Source organism: Kwoniella bestiolae, chromosome 1, assembly GCF_000512585.2.
Source record: "Kwoniella bestiolae CBS 10118 chromosome 1, complete sequence".
Taxonomy (NCBI): domain Eukaryota; kingdom Fungi; phylum Basidiomycota; class Tremellomycetes; order Tremellales; family Cryptococcaceae; genus Kwoniella; species Kwoniella bestiolae.
In genome coordinates, this window is record NC_089241.1 from 5,422,381 (window position 1) to 5,439,157 (window position 16,777).

Genomic DNA, 16,777 nt, shown 5'->3' on the forward strand with positions numbered 1-16,777 from the left:
AGATTTCAACGCATCAAGCCGAATTACAAATGAATCGTAATCATTTGATCTGTGAGATACAAAATCGTAATGACCAATACAGATATCTAGATTTTATGACGATGAGCCTGATAACTCACATAATGAAAGGACGTCTGATCGATCTTTTCGATATTTTTGGATCATATCATCTGCCGAAAGATATCTATACGAGTACGTTATACAAAAACATCCTTACAGATCGATGAAAAGATCATCATCCCTCCTATATGGTTATAGGATCGATATACAACCAAAAGGACAGTCGAAACGATCTCTGTCAAGAACCAATCCATTCCGATCCTACTATTGGCGAAATCCTCTTCCCATCGCTATAGAAGGAGAATCAAATCAGTTCCAAGATGAGACCATCCACCTCGATCTTCCCACTCCTCTCCTCACGCTCCGCGCTCCCCTACTCATCTGCCACCCTTCGACTCCTCTCAACCTCCCTCCCCCGTTTACAAACCCCACCCTCCCTCCCCAAATCCATAGCCGGCTCCCCCACCACACCTGCTACATCCCCCTCCCGACCGCCCTCAAAACACATTGCCAACCCCAAATTCCTTACCGATCGACCCGTGAAAATCACCCATAAACCCGTTTTCCCCGCTCCGCACAACCCCTTTGCTCCCACACCAGCGCCGAAGACGTATAATGATTTGACGCTGAGGGTCCTGAGGAGGGTGAATAAGATTTTGGGGTATAATAGGAGACGAAGGACGACGGCGAGGGAGACAGGGAGGATGATGAAAGGGATTGTGGAGGCTGTGGAGTACGATAAGGATTTCTGGTATGGGGGTGGGTTTTGAGTTTCTTCTTATCGCATTGCATGTGTTCTCCCCGTCACTCATAATCACCGATCTTACAACTGCTCATGGATCTCGCGAGATCTACATCTGACTTCATGCTGATATCTCCCCTTCATACACAGAATGCGACCTCCCCCGAACATTCCACACATTCTTCACAATCCACTACCTCTACGTCCTCATGACCCTCGTTCGACTAAGGGCACTACCAAACTACGTGCCCAACCCGCTCTCTCCCCTTCCCCAGTCCGCCTACCCCGGTCTTCCAGGATCGACTACACCCGTCCAACGACCCAGTATAATCGATACGTTGGATAACGCGGGATGCTACTTCAGCAGGGTGAAGCAACACGATTATCGATATCAGCAGGTCCTCCTAACTCATTTCTTCGATATTGTCGAAAACGAGATCCGTCTCATGCTGGGTGTGGAAATTACAAGAGAGGGAGAGACAATGAAGCGTCTTAGAGAGTATCAGGAGAGGGGAAATTTTGCCAGAATGTCATTGGATTATGTACTGGGATTGACGAAATCTGAAGATAAGGGGGATAATGAGATTGCTGATGCCGAACTAGCTAGTTTTATCTGGCGGTTCATCTTTGCGCGAAGAGGGACGGGCAAAGATCTGGAAGGGGAGTTGACGTACCCTGAGGGAGAGGGCATGAAGAAAGGTAAAGAGCTGGAGATGGCCGAGCAGATTGAGGCGATAGTTAAGTTTGTGAGGAGGGAGTTGAACAGGCTCGACGAGGTTGGTGATAGGGATGTTGTGGGTGGGAATGTAGGGATGTTCGGGAAGGTTAGACAGTAGGTATGTAGTTTAACTAATGTAAAGGAAATCAAGGATGCATCTATCTTAGTCGATACGGCGCGGTGTAATGAAATACATTTGGTCGAACATGCGATAGTATGCGTGGGGTTGACCCGAATATCATAGCTAATCTGTTCGTATTGAAGGATGCATAGTGAATATCATTATATAGTTGAGTGCGGATGATGTTTCTGAATTTGACTGTCGATAGTTGTGCGCAATGTGTGAAGGATGACAAGCGGGAATCCCCAAGAATTTAGCTATTCTGCAGTTCCATACTTCCGATCACATCTTAGTCTTGAAGCTCTCCAGATTCTCCAATCTCACCACCTCGCCATCATCCGCTATGATCTTGTATCGCACTAAGGGCAAAAAGAACATCGTCAGTATACTTTGGGTTGTCATCGTTTAGGATTCAGGTGCTTTCCAAGTGAAGCGGCTTTCAGGAAACTAATGAGTAAAAACACCCACCTATCCTCCATGCACCTTGTTCTTGCGGTCGTATAGACGTAAAGTACACCGTTCCAGCGCCTGTTCCGGTGGAATGCCCAAATGCATCAGCTGGGGATCCGATTTCAAGTTGATAACCAGCTGAGATGTATATACCTTTATCACCCGTTATCCTGAAACTCAAATCCACTCTACCTTGCATCAAGTTGATCTATCACCTAAATCAGCTACTTCACCTGCTACAGCTCAGAGATGCGAAGAACTAGCTTACCGTTCCTGAAATCCATGGTTGTCCTAACGCTATATTGGGTCAACACCAAAACATGGGATTAGCTGAATCCGTCTATCGTCGTTACTCAGTCAAAGACCTTTACACTCACCCCACCAGTTCTCTACTAATCTTACGTTCTCCCCTAGGACGGCTATTACCTCTTTTGAATTACGGAGTTGGAAAGTCACTTGACGTAGCACGGAGGAGGCGAGACGTTCTGTCAATTCGATGATGCACGATGATCAGCCCATCGTTTTAGAAGCGGGTGGTAATCTAGCTCATAGCTTTTTCTCCTTCTTGGTCGTTTTGGGTAGACAGCCCTCCCCTACCTTGATCCCGAGGGAAAAGGGAATAGCATCTTATGATGCCATATAGATTTCAAGCTGTATAAGTGATGGAACACTCACCAGCATTAGTAGCATGCAACAAGAAAGCGCCCCATCCCAAACCCAACAACCCCAACGCAATGACTATATCACGTACGAAATCAGCTGCTAGCCTCTACCTACTTGGACCAGTCCAGCTCACCAAAAGGTAATTTATTCTTATTCCCATAATTTGATTCAATCAGCTGACCTAAACACCAAAATTAAATTAACGGTACTCGATCTAGCTCACCCTAATCTTCGGTAAATCCCTATCCCAAGGTCGTTCGTAAATCAATCTCGGCCTACTAGGTCCACTGAACGCTTCTTCCCCCTGCCCCTGCCCCGCCCGTGAGAACCGAGGCTCCTCGACTCGTCTAGCGGCGGGGCGCTGATAGCCCGCCGAAGAAGGGGGCATACCCCGTGAAGCTTCTGGTGAGTCATACGTCGTCCTTGGAGATGACTTTGAGGCGAAGGTGGTAGGTTCCGCTTGGGGTTTGATGGTGGAGTTGTATCGGACTATTAGAGGGGATTGGCGAAGGAGGAGCGGAGACGGGGAAGAGAGGGGACGTAGAGCTGAGAAGGGGATTATGGGTCTCATGGTGAGTGTCTTGTTTGTGCTTTCAGTCTACCTTCTGGCGAGCTGATACGGTAGGAAGCTGAAAGATGGAGCAGCTAATGGGAAAGTTGTAAATACAGATGCAGTCAAATGTCGATTCTACCCGGCAAAAGACATGAGACCAACAACCGAATCAGAAAAAGGTAAAATGCCACACTCATCGGGATGGTTGCTTTATCTACTTCACCCACTTAACAGGCTCCAGCTTAACGCGTAGTGGGAAAATCAAAAGTTGGTCGAGAGATGAATAGAGCAGAGCAGAACATTACCATCTCCCTCTGTATCTATCTCTTGTTCGACACTGCTCGAACTCACTTACAGCTGACTGTCCGATTGATCAGTAACTTACAATGAGCGCACAAGACTTCGAGCTAGACCCACCCGGCACGTTTCAGCTTTCATTCGCGCTTTGCTCGTATACAGACACCAGCTGACTTACATTTGATCATCTAGACATCCCCGAATCCCTCGCCAAGGAACTCACGGATGGTATGTCCTTGTCCTTGAATCAGCTGGCACGTCATATACGATAGCTGATAGCTGATATGATGTAAATGAACCATAGAGGAACGAAACAAGAATGTCCGAATGAGCAGGTTCTACGTCAAGGAGACGAAAACTTATTTGGAGCACTTGAGGCCGAGAGTCAAGAAGGTCGAGAGATTCTGGACGACTGCTTTGGTATGTCCTTCTCCGTCTTGCCTCCTCTCTGTAGGTTGGAAAGGGTAGGGTGGTACAGAGACGAGCCATAGCTGATTGTTCTTGCGTAGCTCAATCATACTCAAATCGCCGCTGCTGCCACCTCCAAAGAGGATAGACATGCTTTATCTTTCTTGGAGGATATCGAGCTGGTGCAGGATGAGAATGATTTCAGACCTTTCGAGTTGAAGTTTGTGAGTTGAGCCTCAATCATACTCCAGCACTGGGGTGAACAAATGACGGGGGTATCATGCTATCTGGAGAATACTGGTGAAGTGATGACGTAGATGTTGAGACTAAGCGGAAGAGGGGTAGAGGACGCGAGGCGAGGTGAGAGGGGGGTGCTGTCAATATTGATTTTCATTTAATCTAACTCTGCTGTTATGGTACATAGCACTTCAAAGAGAACCCATACTTCACCAACACCGTCTTATCCAAGACCTATTCCTTGCCCAAGGGAATCGTACCCGCCCCTAAAGACGGAGGCATCACAGACGAACTCAGAAAATTCACCGACATCGAAGAACTCATGGCAGGGGTGAGCTCCTTCTCTCCTCCCTATGCTCAGTGCACTTGAGCTGACTTCGATGTGGTGTTGTTTCATAGAGCATCAAAATCGACTGGAAATCTGATGAGGTCAACTTGCCCAAGAAACAACCTAGATTAGCGCAGGGGCATGATCACGATCATGATCATTCTGATCCTGACCATGTTCACGATGATGATGATGAGGGTTTTGAGGGGGATTTGGGATCTTTCTTCTTGTTTTTCGAACTTGCCGAGGATCCTTTCCAGGTGAGTCGGATGACTGCTCCAGTCTTTTCATTACTTCCTGTAACCACCACTCTCTCGATCCTATGCTGAAACTTGATACGTGTGACAGATCGGAGACGCAGTCAAATCAGATATCCTCCCAGACGCATACGCCTATTTCGAAGATAGAGGTGAAAATTCCCCCGGCTCGGGATTCGAGATGGACTCTGATCTAGACGAGGACGACGATGATGAGTTGGATGAGGAGAGTGACGAGGATGAGAATGCCGAGATTGACTTGGAAGATGAGGAGGATGATGTGCCTAAGAAGAAGAGGAAGTTGGGCAAGAATGGGAAATGAGCGGTGTTTTAAAGACGAGGAAAAAATGGGATTGGGGTAAGACTAAAGATTGCTTGGGTGATTGCTGAGATCGTGTGGCTCGATTTTGCGAGAATGTATATAAGAGACTGTTAAGATATGCATCATGATATTCATATTCATACTATAATGCCATAGCACCCGATGATTACCTTAAATGTCCTGGTAGACTGTCTTATCGAGCAGTCATGTTGGATCTGTGAGGGAATGAAGGGAGTCAGCGCATGCTCGGTACAACTGATAACACTCCGAATCCCATTATCTCCACCAAGTGGGTCTTCAGCCAAGCAACAGCAAAGTGTGCCACCATCTGATACAATCCCCACCCTCATCCTCTTACACATGCTTCCGATTCAGTAATACAGTAAGAACCCAAACCCACCTATTCAAATAAGCGACCTTATGTCTCTCCTCCAACCACTTAAACACATCCGACTGACCCTCCAACACCCCCAAAATCTCTCTCGCAATCCTCTGATCTCTCGATACACCCCCCTTCCTACCCTTCTCAGAGGCCTTGAGCAACCACGCGATTCCCTGTCTGGTGCGTTGTCGTTCGGTCAGGGCTCGGGGGGTGAGGATGGTCTTGGCTGATTTTCGCATGGAGAGGATCTTGATGGAGGGTGAGGAGGCTATGATGGCTTGTTTGAGGAGGGGTTGGGGAGGGAGATTGGTGGATTGGTTTCTGGTTTGTAAGTGTGATGTTAGCTTATGTTGTTTTTGCATTCGTGTATTCTTGGCTTGAGTATCTTGGGATGTTTGAGGATGTGGTTCGGATTGTAGCGGATGTTAATGCTGGATGAAATCCTCTCAGTGGATATAGCTTGTACCCTCATGCAAGTACTGTCGCTCTCTCGAGCGTTTTTTATCCAAGAGAAAACACCTCGTCCCACCGAGAGGAGTGATAAAAGTGGTGTGGCAGCATCCAAAAAAACCAACACTCACAGCATACTCAATATCCTACTAACCATCTTCTGGGCTTCATCCTTCTTCCCATCCTTCATCAAACAGTTCGTAAACAAGTCTATCGTCGGATCAGCCTTGGGAGGGATGGAATGTACGTCATACCCCCTACTTGGACCTTGAGTCTCGATGGAGATAGGAGCAGGGTTGAAAGATGAGGAGGGTATCGAAGAGGAAGAGGCAGAGGAGGAAGCGAGGAGATCTCGGAGAGGGGAGAAGCCTTGAGCTGAGGTCGTGGCTGGCTCGGCGAGGGAGCGGGCGGAGGAGACAAATGTTCTTCGGAAGGATGTGAGGGGGGTACGGAGGGACATGATGGATGGTATATGAGGGTGTGATTGTTGTTGAAGAGGATATATATATTCGAGATGTGAGAAAGCGTTGACGTTGAATTTGGAGGTTGACTTTACTCTTAGGACCGCTGTTGTATTTTCTTTCGCTTGCTGTTTCAAAATTCCCTGAACCCATGGCCATCTCACTCAAAAGGTCATTTTCCCACGGTTGAGTCTGAAAAAGTTGAGAATACCTCCTAAAGTTCTGTCCGGTTACTGTCAGTGAAAATATTTCATTTCACTTGCTGTTCATATCAACTTGTACAAGCCAAAATTGTCTGATACATACATCACATAGGTCATTGGACTCACAATTCCGCAGAATGGCCAAGCGAACTTCCGAAGCCGCCGACTTACCGAGCGCCAAATCTGCTGCCAAGGGGCAAGAGACCGCTCGATCACCCGCTGTCAACGATGTGGATGAGGAGATGGGTGAATTCGAGGATAAGTGGGAGGACGAGTATGAGAGTGAGGGTGAGGTCGTTGATGCTGAAGTTGAGGGTGAAGGGGATGGTGAGTGATGCTGGCTATAGCTATAGACCCCTTTCACCGCAATGTCCAATCCCATAAAGTCGTGCATGGCTCTATCCGTACAACCTGACCACCTATCGAGATACGCTTGGTCCGCCTTTCCCGCTTTCCATTCAGTTCCGTACAGATGATTGTAGCAAGGTGAGGTAGAGCTGACATGTACACCATCAACCCACAGACGACTTCACCCCCGCCCAAGAAGATTCCGCTCCCCCTCCCGCCCCCTTGAAGACCTACCTCCCCGGCACAGCGATAGAATCGGACGAACACCTCGTCCCCGATAACTCAGTGTACCTCGCCCTCCATTCCCTATCCTACTCGTGGCCCTGCCTCTCATTCGACATACTGAAAGATACCCTCGGATCCGACCGAGCGACCTTCCCCCACACCGCATGGATCGTTACGGGTACACAGGCAGGTGAAGTACCAGGACAAGGAAGTAAAGCAAAAGACGAAGTGGTAATTATGAAACTTGGTAATCTGTCAAAAACCCAGCACGACGACGATTCCGATTCGGACGATGATGAGGATGATAACGATGATGGAACGGATGAGGATGCTACGTTGGATTTCCTGACTATCCCTCATATTGGATCTGTCAATCGTATTAGAGCTGCTCCAGCACAGAATGGTGGGGGATTACCAGAACCATATCATGTAGCTACGTTTAGTGAGACTGGTAAAGTGAATATATTCGACGTTAGACCATATATCGATACACTCTCTGGAGACTCGAGTAAACCAAGGCAGAAAACACCCATACATACCATCACGAACCATGGACGATCAGAGGGATTCGCCGTAGAATGGGGTAAAACGGGATTGTTAACTGGAGATATCGATAGGAAGATCTACCTCACAACAATCACTCCCACAGGATTCAACACTTCTCCTCAACCTTACCTCTCGCATACCTCCTCGGTAGAAGATCTCCAGTGGTCGCCTAACGAGGCTACTGTGTTTGCCTCTGCATCTGCGGACAGGACCGTAAGGGTATGGGATATCCGAGCGAAGGGAAGGAAATCAGTGGTTTCAGTGCAGGCGCACAAGGAGGACGTTAATGTCATTTCGTGGAATAAGGGGGTGGAGTATCTGTTGGTTTCGGGAGGTGATGATGGGGAGTTGAACGTGTGGGATCTGAGGATGTTCAACAAGGGGTGAGTGAGGGCGCGGCGCCTATCTGTCCACGATCCCCATTTTTCTTCCTCACTCTGGTCTACATTACTTATTGCAATGAGAGGAGCGCTGATACCAATACACTATACAGCCAACCGACCCCGGTCGCAAATTTCTCATGGCACACCGCTCCCATAACATCAGTAGAATGGCATCCAACAGACACCTCAGTCTTCGGCGCCTCAGGCTCAGACGATCAATTGACCCTATGGGACCTATCCGTCGAACCTGATGAAGATGAATCGCCAAATAACGCTATCGTAAAAGCTGCGGATGGATCGGACGTACCCAACGTCCCTCCTCAGTTGTTGTTCGTTCATCAGGGTCAGAAAGATACGAAGGAGATTCATTGGCACCCTCAGGTTCCGGGGATGGTACTTAGTACGGCTAGTGATGGGTTTAATGTGTTTAAGACTATCTCTTGTTAAGTTAGGCTGGGCCGAGTGAGGGGTTGACTTTAGGTAGAATGGTACACTTGCTTTGGTTGGTTCGTATATACATTTCTGTATTATCATTAATTTCGTAATATGTTCATAATGCATGATCACACTTTCTCGTCGTGAGCATGGCCAAGGGCGCTTGCCAAAGTAAGCAGGGGAGCGAAGATTGGATACCGTCCACTGCCAAATCTCGACGTGAAGTGGTAGACACGATACCATATCTCGTTTCCTCTTGCATGTGTCACGCTTTCTCGACTCGACCGATGATAGCGGGAAGGCTTGACGTCAGACCTGTGCAGTAGATCACAAAGGGTGATCATGTTGAATCCTTCGCCTCGATATATGAAACACCACCTCCTCTGTTGGTTCACCTCCTGCATGACGATGTATCGAAGGCAAAGGGGCTAGAACGTGAAGATCATTGCATCGTCATGATGTCATCGAAAGAAGGTGTTTCAGAAAACAAGGTGAAAGGTCCTGTGAAGCTCGATGCCGGTCATTTATCTTCCTTTCATTTGCAGGTCGTCTTTCTGATTGAGGCTTGGGCATTGCAGGGTGAATGTATAAAAGAGAGTAAATTGGATAATAATGTACTTGCTACCCTCTCAGAGCTCATCACACATTTCCACCTGACTCACCTTAGTGTTCTCAACCCAAGTCATCCATCATCGAGTAAGCTTTCCACTTTCCACTGGCAAAGACATGTCATGATTGTACCTCGTTTTGTCCCTCACTGATCCCATGACAAATAGATATGTCGACTGAATCTGAATCGCAATTCTTACATTTTGAGCTGTACGGCAACGACACGCTGATCTGTCAAGCCAAAGGCGACTCACAGGCTAGGACCCACAGAGCGATCTATGCAACCAGAGCTATCTCCAACGGCGACACGACCATCGCGTACTGGCTAGATCAGGGGGGACCTGACACATTTGGCTATGTGGCAACATCAGATGCGGATACGAAGAAAGACAAACCAACTTTGCATTTGACCGGCAATACCTTGTACGACGACAGCCACATAGAGTATGAGTACAAACGTACGATCCCAGTTCGATTGAACAATGTCAAGTTCGATCCACAATGCACGGATTTTCCCAAGGGTAGTATTGGTCTTGCCAAAGTTATCTATGGTCCTAGGACGAATGACATGATGGATGTCTTTATACCTAAGGGGACCAAGCTTCGTTCGGAAATGTCCTTATAGACGATCGCTGAATGTTTGGCAATAAACGTAACAGCGGAGTCGATAAGAAGAGAAACATCAAGAAGAGGAATCGTATACATATTTGTTAATGCATGGTCGTAACTTCTCGTCGTTATGTCGTGAGGTGTGCACAGGAGTCTCTATATACACGTAAATAAATAGTATGCACTACAACAGGGATATGTCATTCTACAGTAACTCTCATCCAGTAGCGCGATCATTCATCCATCCATCTGTCCTGTTTCTTGCCGCGATCCAGCAACGAGGCCGTGAAACCTAATTCCATCTATCAGAAATCACAATTCGGCATCCCACATCCACAAGCCCCACAGTCCTCCAACCCATCCCCAAAAACATTCTGAAGTGTTACTCTCTCCCGTGTCTCGGGTGGTTGAAATTTCTTATACCAAAGTTCCCTTACCTTCTGATTGACTCTCTCCCAATCTGAGCCGTCAAACCCATCACCATCGCCGTCGCCATCTTCATTCTTCTGCTGTTGAGCTTGTGATACCGCATAATGATTTACGAACGTCCTCTTCTCGGTTACTGTCACTTCTACTTCTGGTTCTTCCGCATCAGTCGAAATGAGATGCTTTATATTCTTCCATTGATCCTCCTCTCTCGGGGGTTCTTCGTCCTCTCCATTAAATTGTGAGAACTCCCTTCTCGTCCGATTACTCCGTTCCAACTCGGCCTGGGGAACCAGCAAAACTGCTCGGGTCCAGATAATCGAGCTAATATTATATTCAGGGGAGTGAACGATTCACTTTCTGCCTCAGAGGAGGGGTAAGACGACGTGGGAGTTCTCGCAGTTCAGTTATCCAGATGGCAGGGACGATGAGCGGGAGGAGATGGATGTTGAGGGGTATAAATGGAGATTCATCGAACTGTGGGAGAGCGGATATAAAAGAGGGATTTGGAGATAGGATCAAGTTGGAGGATAGGAGTGATACGAATGGGCTGGAGAAGTGTCAAGCGTGTAGGAAGAAGATGCCTCTCAATGCTGATGATTGATGTTATGTTATACGTGTTGAATTGTACCTCTGACTCTATAACCGCACCCTAGAATGGACGTATGATGGCGTGACAGACTATATGTAGTGTTTCAAACCTCTATAAATCCAGTGGCTTTTGATCCTCGATCCTCCCCCTTCACTCTAACAAAGGAGATCCATTGCCACCTTCAAGTTGCGGGGATGGTACTCAGTACGTTCAGTGATGGGTCTGACGTGTTCAAGACTATATCTTGGTAAGTGGGAGTGGGCTGGGATGAATGGGGGTTGGATCCTGGGTACTCGTACAGCGGATTGCTGAAGTACACCTACATTTGCTTCGGTTGGTTCGTATATTCCTCTCTGCATCATCATTGATCTTGTAATATGTCATTCGTTATTCTCAGTTGAAGGTGTTTTGTGATACGCTTTTCGTCTATGAGCAAGACTACCTTACAAGCGGTGCTTATTCTTCTTCTACTCGGCATCATATGTTACAGCAATACTGTCAGAACAGACTCAATGAAAACTTATCTTTATGAAATCGAAAGGTTGTTTCATGAGATGCATCTCTGATCTCACGTCATGAGGTACTCCACAGATAACAGGCGTCAAAAGATGCCTTTCCATTCATTCGGATAGAAGGCATATTCTACAGTATTCGTCGAGTGGCGATGATCAGGACCTGCAATTCGGTATATACATATATATATCTATGACACTATCCTAGCATTTTGTTCTACCATTTCCCGTCAACAAACACGATCACGATCAACTTGTCTGACTTCTTCATCCCAACTTTTCTTCTCCATCGACATCATAGATCGTGCGACTACCTATTTCGATGTCATCGCAGATTGCCAGTGAGTCTTACCCATTTGATACGTTGCTGTACTACCTGACATCACGATTGCCTCCCGACAGCGAACCACATGTCCTCGGAAGATCATGATCAATCGGTACAAAACTACGGGTTTCTATAGACGGGCCCCCAGCTCACAGCTTGAGGCCTTTGAAGGATCTGAAGACTACGAATCTCCACAGAAGGGCGATCTGATCATCTGGTGTTTCGGGGGTGGCAGGGGAGACACCGTGTCGGTGCATTGTATGAGACCGATCAGAGGCTCAGACCATCAAGCAGCCTATGCCAGGATGAGAGAGAAGGAATTAGAAATAACCCGTCGGGGACCAACAGTGACGATGGGTAAGCAGCAATATATATTCTCAAGACCTTTTAAAGCGCGTCCCGACAAGCTACACTCAAGCGCGAGGCCTGATGATATCACGAAGGGCTCGGTGGGTCTTGCGTACCTCACTGACGATCCGAGTCGTGAGGTATCCATAGAAGTCTTCGAGCCATACGGCTCAGACCCGAAGAATACCAGCATATGAGCTCCGGACATGGAGATCATTGGAGATCTGATCCGAGAGCCCACGGAGCTTGATGTGGTCTAGGGTGATTTGATGATCGATAGTCCATGCATGCCGCGATGTAGCCCTGCGATACATGTGCAATGGGATCACTCCAGCAACTCAGAACATGTACATTAATCCATTCGTATAGTTCTCACTATGCACTATCACAGCGTATAGACGAAGGACAGATCGATATCACGTCAGCGCGTGTGCCTGTGCTTCCTCTTCTCAGCAGCATCTGTCACAGCGGTGCTATACTTGTCGCGGGTAGAAATCGAGTCAGAATAGGCCCAATGTGACTTACATATCTCTATGACGTCCAGAAGTCTCTCTTTTGTTCCCAGCATTGTTTCACGGAATACATATTCCACACGATGACGTGACCCGCGACACAAGAAGTCTTACCATTCATCTGAATCAAATGCTTCGGAAGGCAGGCAGGCCCTCGGGACCTATCTTACAGTATTCATCGAGTGGCGAAGTCATGACGTGCAATCCAAGGTATATATATGGCGTAATCCTATCATTCTGCTATACCCTCTTCCCTCGTCAAACACAAACGACTTGTCCGTTTCTAGCTCGTATTTACCCAATTCAACTGTAGAGTACCAAATAGAAACTTGATCTACATCAATGACCTCTCACGAAAAGACAGACCTCAGCGCCACGGATACTCCGTCCTTGCAACCAAAGGTGGATTTCACCCTGGATTACTACAAGGGCACCCTGGATTCCACCAAGGACAAACACGATCCCTCCAAGGACATGATCGCCTTCAAGAGTAAAAAGTACGCCGAGACAAGTTACTTTACGCATTCCGAAAGCGGTGTCGTCGAGAAAGGCGATTTGGTCTTGGCGAAGTACCAAGCCAGCCGAGACGCAAAGACCAAAGTAACTGTCTACAAGCCGACCTCAACCGCACCCTCGGGATCCAAGGGGGCTAGTTGGTCGATAAAAGATGACGAAGTCTTCTACAAGAACGGAAAACCGCACTGTTTGTGGGGTGTCTCCAGTTGCCGACTTGATGAACTGTCTTCAACATGTAGACCTGACTATGCGTCTGAAGGCTCGTTCGCTTTCGGTCACGCCGCGAATGGCGGTGATCAGAAGGATTGTCTATATATCTTTCATGCTCTTCCTACCCACCGGCAGGATTCTGCACGAGTGAGCTCATAAGAAGACAGCCATCTTCGTGGGGTGACCGCAAATGCTGTTCTTGGTTATTGGCTTTCTGATGCATTATGATCATCATGTTGGTAGCGATATAAGACAACATAATCCTTTCGTATCATGCATAGGAGCTCTACAAGAGACTGCTGAGACCTTCCAAGGGGGCCTCGAGTCCTGGATATAGCACACGCAATCATGAACTATCGGCCACAGCATACACATGTCACCTTTGACACATACACACTCTCTCTTGTTAGCTCGTTCCACGAAATCGAAGGCTGGTCAATCGAAGAGAAGGACGAAGAGAGTGGCGACATATCTCTGAATCGAGGTCGGAGGAGACTCCTTGAGAGAAGGATGGACCGATGACATCAGCTTTGAGTCTTCTTCTCTTCTTCTGATATATCGTCAGAGCATTTGAATGATCTGCTATGTGAGAAACACCTTTAGGCATCACTTTACCAATTTCGCTTTCTACCTATCTCTACCTGGAAGACAAACTTAGGAAACAAAGGGTTCGCTGTGTAATGCTGTGGAGCAGACACAGAATCCTGTCTTGAAGCTGCCTCGCTTAGCCTTTTGCTCTTTCTTCTCTCAATTCCGCGCATGTTCTGGACTGTCCCAAGAAGAAGGCGTAAACTGAGAATTCACTCTACAAGGTCTGTATTTTTTCTATATAAAGGCTCGCCGTTCTTCATATTTCGATCTCAACTCTTTCAACATTCTGCTCAGCCGAGTAAGGTCCATCTTTAGTTCACTCAAGTGATTGACTTTAACATTATCACGTAAGGTGTCGATCTCTTTTCTTACTTTTCTTTGCGGTTTCACCTGATCCTCCCACCCACTTGACATATTCTTGACAGACCCAGTATGGAACCTTCCAAAAAGAGCGATGATCCGTTCGGTGGGTCCAATGTGGATTCTGACACGAGCGATGAGACAGTTATCCCGAATAGTGATGGCGATAGGACGACTTTGCAAGTATCCGGAGGCGTTATGAAGCATAGGAAAGACACCTTTAGGCCATTCAGGAGTCACACAACAGATACGGTTCAAGAGAGTTTTTGGACCGTCGAGAGGGTCGTCACGAGTTAGGAGAATTCAAGGTCGGTGACAAGGTGCTCACATTTTACGGGGACGACAAAGACGTCAAAGACCGCGCCTTGCTTTATACGCCTACGAAAGAGGCGGTCGAATTTGGTCAGACAAATATATCGAGGCAAGGTCATACATTGACCATGGGTGGCAAGACTTGGACTCAAAGAACCTATGCCCTCCTCTGTCGTATCGGAAAGGAGTATCATGCTGATAAATGCGAATGCATACCAAACGGGTCGATAGGTCACACCAATTTTGAGTATGATAGAGGACAAATATTAGAGTGGACGAAAATTTACGAACCTGACAGTTCGCAGACTTTCAAAGAGAGTCAAGACATCTTCGACACATTCATCTCCAACGTGCCAACACCAGATGATTTCCCTATCGATCCATTCAAATCCAACGCTCGCTGGCCTTCGAAATGATGGATTTCACAATGGCCAGAAGGCGGATAGGTATAGTCATGTATACAAAGAGCAAATGAATATGCGTCGAGAAGCGTACTAGTGCTATCATAGTCACTTGGTATCTGCTCAATATTGATGTTGGCATTGTAGCTTGATGAACACCTGACGAGCGTGAGAGAAGAACATACTTGTACATGTTGATATGTCATTTTCACGTGCTTGAATCGAAGACGAGAACTGATCATATGCGTTGCTCTATGAATGCATATTCAGAGGGAAATGTGCTGATGGAACGAACTATATATGTTGTTTCAAACGTCTTCTAATGTGCTGAGCTTCAATTCACCCCCTCGCTCCTGGGGGGATCTTCTCTATAGTAATCTAAGCCGAAGAGAAGAAGAAAGGGAGCTTGATTCCAACTCTTCGTCTATATTGGATGTATTCATCCCCGAAGAACTTGACTAGCCATTTCTCTTCGTCTGATCAGACGCAACGATGTCAGCTTGGCTCAGAGAAAGACATGTTAATCGTTGAGCAAGATCGTTGAGCAAGCTAACTTACCGACGATTCGTCTGGAGAAGAACCTGCTCAGTACCACCACGAAGCCAATCGTACATACTATGTTACCGAGAAGTAACTGAGAGAATACCGCCCAGTAGAAGAATCCGGTATAGGATGGATGACGAGACCAGCTGGATCATGCATTGTCAGCTAAGTAAACCAGGCCTCCTCCTAGGATATATGATAGCTCACGAATATAGTCCATGGGTTATGAGGGTATGATCATCATGTTTTCTACTTTTGACGATGTGCGAGAATGATTGGGCAGCTTGGATCATCGCTAGAGATCTGATGATTTGTGCACCGACCATGACTATGGTGACTGCAGAGCAAATAGTCAGATACGTTCCCGATGGCAGGGTGAGATATGTCCAGCTGACTTACTGATAGCAAGGTACGAGGTAGAGTTCCCCTTTCCTTCGAATTTCGATGGGAAGAAGTACGATGAAATGAAGTATTCCGCTAGACCCATCGCATGAGCTACGTGGTATTGTGAAGTATTATTGAGCAAGAACGCTAAGAAGTGAAAGTCTATATCAGCTAATGCGTCTATTCGATCAATTGGAAGCTGACTCACCATCGACAGACACCTTGAGAGGGTTCCATCCAGCAGTGGTGTAGAATTCGAACAGATGAAAGGAAGCTACAGCAGCGAGGTAGATACCCAACTGTGGTCTCGCCCAACTTCCCGCTGAAAGGTCCAAAACTCTCCTACTAGCTAGAGAAAGCGATGACCCGACGATAACTCCTAGGATAGTGGATATGACAGACACTGCGAGAAGAGTGTTCGGTAAAGTCCCTCTAGCATTATATTGGTCCGTTTTAGGCATAGTAAGGTGAATGGGTGAGGGCACAGGTGATCCCGCGCGAGGCGTTGAGGATGTCATGTCTGAGGCGGGTGATGGGGTTGTATGAGGAGGAGATGTACTGTTCGTAGGAGGAGCGAGATGGCCATTAGGGGTTGGAGTTGGAAGTCTAGATACCTCCGGAGAAGGTGTGGGTGAGGAGGAGAGTGATGGGATGGGTGTCGCTACTACCGGTTCGTTCATGTTGGCCTGTTCTTACCCGTTGATAGAGCCTCTGCGATTTGAGATGTTTTCAGGTCTGCTTGGTAAGATTCGATTTGGAGAAGAAGATATCTTGCTAGTGGGTGAATACGATGATGATTATGATCATTCAAACATAATTTCCATGTCAAACAACCGAGAAGAGTGTGAAAAGTAGAACAAAAGGACATCTCATCACAAAGTGGACGGAGAACAATAAGCACTCACAACGCGGAGACCCCATTCATCCTCGTTCCTGGT

At 47.1% G+C, this 16,777-nt stretch overlaps 9 protein-coding genes across 9 annotated transcripts; 5 read left to right on the plus strand and 4 right to left on the minus strand.

Moving 5' to 3' along the window:
- Positions 1-380: 380 nt before the first annotated feature.
- On the plus strand, positions 381-1,638 carry I302_102042 (uncharacterized protein; the record flags this gene model as incomplete). The annotated part of the gene is made up of 2 exons (XM_019187423.1): positions 381-819; positions 953-1,638. The coding sequence occupies 2 exons, from the start codon at positions 381-383 to the stop codon at positions 1,636-1,638; spliced, it is 1,125 nt and encodes a 374-aa protein (XP_019050301.1).
- Positions 1,639-1,923: 285 nt separating this feature from the next.
- I302_102043 (uncharacterized protein) lies at positions 1,924-3,325 on the minus strand (the record flags this gene model as incomplete). The annotated part of the gene is made up of 8 exons (XM_065869407.1): positions 1,924-2,000; positions 2,110-2,169; positions 2,245-2,299; positions 2,360-2,388; positions 2,469-2,576; positions 2,767-2,829; positions 2,888-2,903; positions 2,978-3,325. 8 exons carry the CDS (start codon positions 3,323-3,325, stop codon positions 1,924-1,926), a joined length of 756 nt encoding a protein of 251 aa, XP_065725479.1.
- Positions 3,326-3,693: 368 nt separating this feature from the next.
- On the plus strand, positions 3,694-5,156 carry I302_102044 (uncharacterized protein; the record flags this gene model as incomplete). Its single annotated transcript, XM_065869408.1, has 7 exons — positions 3,694-3,727; positions 3,797-3,832; positions 3,909-4,024; positions 4,114-4,236; positions 4,437-4,580; positions 4,649-4,837; positions 4,926-5,156. The coding sequence occupies 7 exons, from the start codon at positions 3,694-3,696 to the stop codon at positions 5,154-5,156; spliced, it is 873 nt and encodes a 290-aa protein (XP_065725480.1).
- Positions 5,157-5,349: 193 nt separating this feature from the next.
- On the minus strand, positions 5,350-6,448 carry I302_102045 (mitochondrial 37S ribosomal protein uS7m; the record flags this gene model as incomplete). Its single annotated transcript, XM_019187426.2, has 3 exons — positions 5,350-5,371; positions 5,557-5,859; positions 6,120-6,448. 3 exons carry the CDS (start codon positions 6,446-6,448, stop codon positions 5,350-5,352), a joined length of 654 nt encoding a protein of 217 aa, XP_019050304.2.
- A 341-nt stretch (positions 6,449-6,789) lies between these two features.
- Positions 6,790-8,601, plus strand: I302_102046 (uncharacterized protein; the record flags this gene model as incomplete). The annotated part of the gene is made up of 3 exons (XM_019187427.1): positions 6,790-6,979; positions 7,176-8,154; positions 8,265-8,601. 3 exons carry the CDS (start codon positions 6,790-6,792, stop codon positions 8,599-8,601), a joined length of 1,506 nt encoding a protein of 501 aa, XP_019050305.1.
- A 446-nt stretch (positions 8,602-9,047) lies between these two features.
- I302_102047 (uncharacterized protein) lies at positions 9,048-9,823 on the plus strand (the record flags this gene model as incomplete). The annotated part of the gene is made up of 2 exons (XM_019187428.1): positions 9,048-9,285; positions 9,366-9,823. The coding sequence occupies 2 exons, from the start codon at positions 9,048-9,050 to the stop codon at positions 9,821-9,823; spliced, it is 696 nt and encodes a 231-aa protein (XP_019050306.1).
- Positions 9,824-10,112: 289 nt separating this feature from the next.
- I302_102048 (uncharacterized protein) lies at positions 10,113-11,919 on the minus strand (the record flags this gene model as incomplete). The annotated part of the gene is made up of 2 exons (XM_019187429.1): positions 10,113-10,557; positions 11,816-11,919. 2 exons carry the CDS (start codon positions 11,917-11,919, stop codon positions 10,113-10,115), a joined length of 549 nt encoding a protein of 182 aa, XP_019050307.1.
- A 945-nt stretch (positions 11,920-12,864) lies between these two features.
- On the plus strand, positions 12,865-13,407 carry I302_102049 (uncharacterized protein; the record flags this gene model as incomplete). Its single annotated transcript, XM_019187430.1, has 1 exon — positions 12,865-13,407. The coding sequence occupies one exon, from the start codon at positions 12,865-12,867 to the stop codon at positions 13,405-13,407; it is 543 nt and encodes a 180-aa protein (XP_019050308.1).
- Positions 13,408-15,290: 1,883 nt separating this feature from the next.
- I302_102050 (uncharacterized protein) lies at positions 15,291-16,519 on the minus strand (the record flags this gene model as incomplete). Its single annotated transcript, XM_019187431.1, has 5 exons — positions 15,291-15,388; positions 15,471-15,601; positions 15,663-15,792; positions 15,855-15,986; positions 16,048-16,519. The coding sequence occupies 5 exons, from the start codon at positions 16,517-16,519 to the stop codon at positions 15,291-15,293; spliced, it is 963 nt and encodes a 320-aa protein (XP_019050309.1).
- Positions 16,520-16,777: the final 258 nt, after the last annotated feature.